The sequence below is a fragment of the Carlito syrichta genome, unplaced genomic scaffold, assembly GCF_000164805.1.
Source record: "Carlito syrichta isolate Samal-C Ts95f unplaced genomic scaffold, Tarsius_syrichta-2.0.1 Scaffold111539, whole genome shotgun sequence".
NCBI classification, from domain to species: Eukaryota; Metazoa; Chordata; class Mammalia; order Primates; family Tarsiidae; genus Carlito; species Carlito syrichta.
In genome coordinates this window covers 1-3,933 of record NW_007055635.1, presented here as the reverse complement: position 1 = coordinate 3,933, position 3,933 = coordinate 1, and the positions used below count along the sequence as shown (strand labels likewise).

At 57.2% G+C, this 3,933-nt stretch overlaps 1 protein-coding gene across 1 annotated transcript in view; it reads left to right on the top strand.

Moving 5' to 3' along the window:
* The window catches only part of LOC110596653 (cation channel sperm-associated protein subunit gamma-like), a gene marked incomplete at its 3' end in the record, with an annotated part of 6,556 nt that extends 3,623 nt beyond the window's left edge, over positions 1 to 2,933 (top strand). Inside the window, exons 3-5 of the mRNA XM_021718228.1 lie at positions 2,156 to 2,300; positions 2,558 to 2,684; positions 2,861 to 2,933. Coding sequence (XP_021573903.1) covers positions 2,156 to 2,300; positions 2,558 to 2,684; positions 2,861 to 2,933 — 345 coding nt within the window. The remainder of the gene's footprint in view (positions 1 to 2,155; positions 2,301 to 2,557; positions 2,685 to 2,860) is intronic.
* Positions 2,934 to 3,933: the final 1,000 nt, after the last annotated feature.

Here is a 3,933-nt window from a genome sequence, read left to right as displayed (position 1 = left end):
ACTCACTGCACTCCAGTCTGGGCGACAGAGTGAGACTCCAACTCAAAAAATATATATATATATTTGGAGGAAGTACAGCATGATTCATTGTTTAGGCTCTGGAGCTGTGCTTCTGTGGGTTCAAATTCTAGCTCTATCACATAATAGCTGTGTGATCTCAGGCAAGTTACTTAACCTGTCTGTGCCAGACTTTTCTCATCTCTAACGAGGGAATGATAACAATCATAAAATGGTTACAAATATGTGAAGCCCTTAAATAGCGCAGGGTTGTAGAAAGGGCTCAGTGAGTGTTAGCAGCAAGTTTCTAGAGCGTGACCTTGGCAGAAGTTTTGCTCCATAAGCCTTCTCTTCTTACCTGTAAAAGTGCAGGGAAAATACCTTTTCTCGATTCACTCAACACTTACTATGCTTCAGGCCCTCCTTTCGTCACAGGTGAGAGAGTGGTGAACAGAGCGCTCAGGCTTTTCTTGCAGATTCAGCCCACCAATCACTTACGTGTTTTAAGTAAACACATAAAATCCTTTCTGATAGTCATCAGTGCCAAGAAGAAAATGACATAAGCTGAGGTGTCAGAAAGGACGTGGCGCTGTTTTAGCCAGGGTGATGGGGAAGGTCGCTCTGAAGAGACTGAGCAGAGACCTAAGTGACGAACAGCGGCACCTGTAAGGAGAGCCAGGCAAAGCATTCCAGGCCCAGGGAACAGTCAGCACAATGGCCCAGAGGCCGGAAAGAGGAGGCCTGTACTGGAGCAGAGTGAGTGAGGGGGAGTGTGGAGGAGAGAGGCCAGGGAGGTGATGGAGGAGGGTTTTTAGGGCCTCCCGGGCCATGCGGGAACTGAGTGAGGTGGAGCCATAGAAGGCTCAGAGCCGAGGAGGGATGTGACCTGACTCAGGCCTTCACGGGATTCCTTCTGCAGTGTCGGGGCAGGGCAGGAGCATGGGGACAGTGAGGAGGTGAGGAAGGACAGGACCCGATGGAGCCCTGACAGGGAAGAGGTTTCCACGCTGCCAGCATCTGCTCCCCTGTGGCTGGGCACCCCGAGGCAGGACCAGAGCCAGGGGCAGCTGGCAGGATTCAAAGGACCTCAGCCAAGGCATCTCTCAGGATGCAGGGCCGTGCAAAGGCGCTCGGACTTGTGAACTCCCTCGCCTGGTCCACCGCCCACTCCCTCGTCCCCCTGGGAGACTGAGTGCAGCCTTCTCTTGGGACTGCCTCTGGGCTTTGCTGATGCTGTTCCTGACACCCGACACACTCTTCTTCTCTCCTTTGGTCTCTACTCCAAGCGCCGCCCACCCGCCTCACCCAGCTGATCCTGAATCTGTGGGAGGTTGTTCAGAGATGCCCTCTCCCTCTTCCTCAGCCCCCTTCAGTCTGACTGCCCCCTCCCACCCTCACCCCAGTCCCAGCGCTCTCCTCTGACTGGCAGGAGAGGCGGAGTCTTCTGCAGGGAGGTGGAAGCCCGCCGCAAGCGTAGGACTGAGCATCCCTGGAGTGGGGAGAGGCTGCGGGCAGTTCCAAGGCCCGATTCCTTCACAGCTTTGCTTATCCCATGCTGCCCGTCCTTGTGCACTTCCTGCAGGCACGTTCTGTCTGAGGACCCTGGCTCTGGAGTAACCTCCTCCAGAAGACCTCTGATTCTCTCCAGCCCTTCTAGCCCTCTAGCCCTTCTGCCCCTCTCGGAGCCTGGCCTGTCCCTCATCCCAGTCCCAAACGTAGGCCACGTTCTCTGACTGTCCCATGAGTGTGTGTGCCCTCCCCACCAGCCCAGGAGACAGGCTATGAGAGAGGGGCTCAGCCGGGCTCGGTGGCTCAGCCCGTCATCCTGCACCTTTGCGAGGCTGAGGTGAGTGGATTGCCTGAGCCCGCGAGTTCGAGACCCGCCTGGGCAGCGAGACCTCATCTCTACAATAAAAAATCAAAAATGAGCCAGGTGTGGTAGCGCGTGCCTGTAGTTCCAGCTACTTGGAAGGCTGAGGCGGAAGGATTGCCGGAGCCCAGCAGTCGAGGCTGCGGTGGCCGGGAGTGGCCACTGCACTCCAGTCTGGGCGACACAGTGAGACTCCAACTCAAAAAAAAAAAAAAGAAAGAGGGGCTCAAGGCAGAGGTGCCCCAAGGCTGTCGTCAACACACACCTGTGGGGCCCTCTCACCCTCAGCCCTCCGAGGACCTGGTCCGCAAGGGCCACCTGACGGGGCTCAAGCCCCTGGTCCTGGTCACCTTCCAGTCCCCAGTCAACTTCCACCGCTGGAAGATAGAGCAGTTGCAGATCCGAATGGAGGCCGCTCCCTTCCGCAGCACAGGTGAGCCTGGGGCAAGCCAGAGGGGCCGCCGCCGGGCAGGGTTGGGGGGCTGCTGGGGCTTCGGTGGCACCCTGGCCTGAGCAGGGCACAGGGAGGCCACAGCAGGGCCACGGCCCAGATGGAGCCACTCCAAGGCCCCAGTGGGACCCAGGGCCTCAAGGGGAATGTGCGCAGTTGCAGGGAGACCCCGAAGGGGTCTGTGGCCTGGAAGGCGGCTGGGAGGCCCAGCAGCCTCAGGGCCCACTGCTTGCCAGCAGGGCTGTGCATGGCGGAGGAGCTGTGTGTGATGAGCTGGTACACACCCATGCCTATCAAGAACGGCAGCGCAGTCATGGATGTGGGTGTCAGCAGCAATGGCCTGGGGGCCTTCATTCCAGATGAAAGGTGCCCTTTCCCAAACCCAGGCAGGGGCAGACTCTGGGAGAAGTTCCTAAGTCCCAGATCCCAAAGTGGGGGTGTTGGGGGGGACCCAAGGGAGGAATGGGGGAGGCAGCTGTGAGCTGTGGGAGGAGCCCTGAGGTTGGAACCCTCACCTGCGCCCGCCCTGCACCTGCTGCCAGGTTCCAGGTGAATATCAACGGCTTCCTGAAGAGACAGCAAGACAACACAGTCAAGTTCACCGTAGGAAATGAGGTGAGGGACCTGGGCAGTGGGGGAAAGACATGAATGGTGGCCGGGCCCGATGGCGCCCACCTGTAATCCCAGCACTTTGGGAGGCAGGGGTGAAGGAGTGCCTGAGCCCGGGAGTTCAAGACCAGCCTGGGCCCCATAGCGAGATGCCCTCTCCACAAAAAGTTGAAAAAATGAGCTGGGCATGGTGGCGTGTGCCTGTAGTCCCAGTGACTCAGGAGACGGAGGCGCAGGGATTGCCTGAGCCCAGGAGTTTGAGGCTAGCGTGAGCTGTGATGGTGCCACTGCACTCTAGTCTGGGCAACAGGGTAAGACTCTGACTCAAGAGAAAAAAAGAAAAGATAACGGTCTGGGCCTTGGGCTGAGGCCCTGATTACTTCCTAAACAAGTGGGGGATCCCACTTCTAGAGCACTGATGTCATGCCATGCCCCCAGTGAAGGGCCCTACTAAGGACACAGCCATGTGAAGTCTTCACCATGGCCCTGTGAGGGGAGGTACTCTCACATACCCGTTGCAAAGAGGAGAAGACTGAGGCCCCGGAGGGAGGAGTGACTCAAAGTCTCTCGGCTTAGAAGGAGCCCAGGAGTTTGAGACCAGCCTAGACAGCATAGAGACCTTGTCTCTACAGAAAATAGAACAATTAGCCCAGGAAGCTGAGGTTGTGGTGAACTGTGATTGTGTCACTGCACTCCAGCCTGGGCGACCTCGATTCCAAAAAAAAAAAAAACAACAGGAAAGAAAGAAACACAAGATTCTTCAGCCAGAGGGCTTAGGTTCAAATCCTGTTTCTGCCACCTCCTGGCTAGGTGACCTTGGGCAAGTCATTTTCCCTACCTGGGCCTCAGGTTTTCCTCTATAAAATGGAAATCACGTTTACTTCATAGAATGAGAGGATGGTCGGGCTCGGTGGCTCAGCCTGTAATCCCGCGCTTTGGGAGGCCGAGGTGAGTGGATTGCCTGAGCCTGCAGGTTCGAGACCCACCTGGGCAACTTGGCGAGACC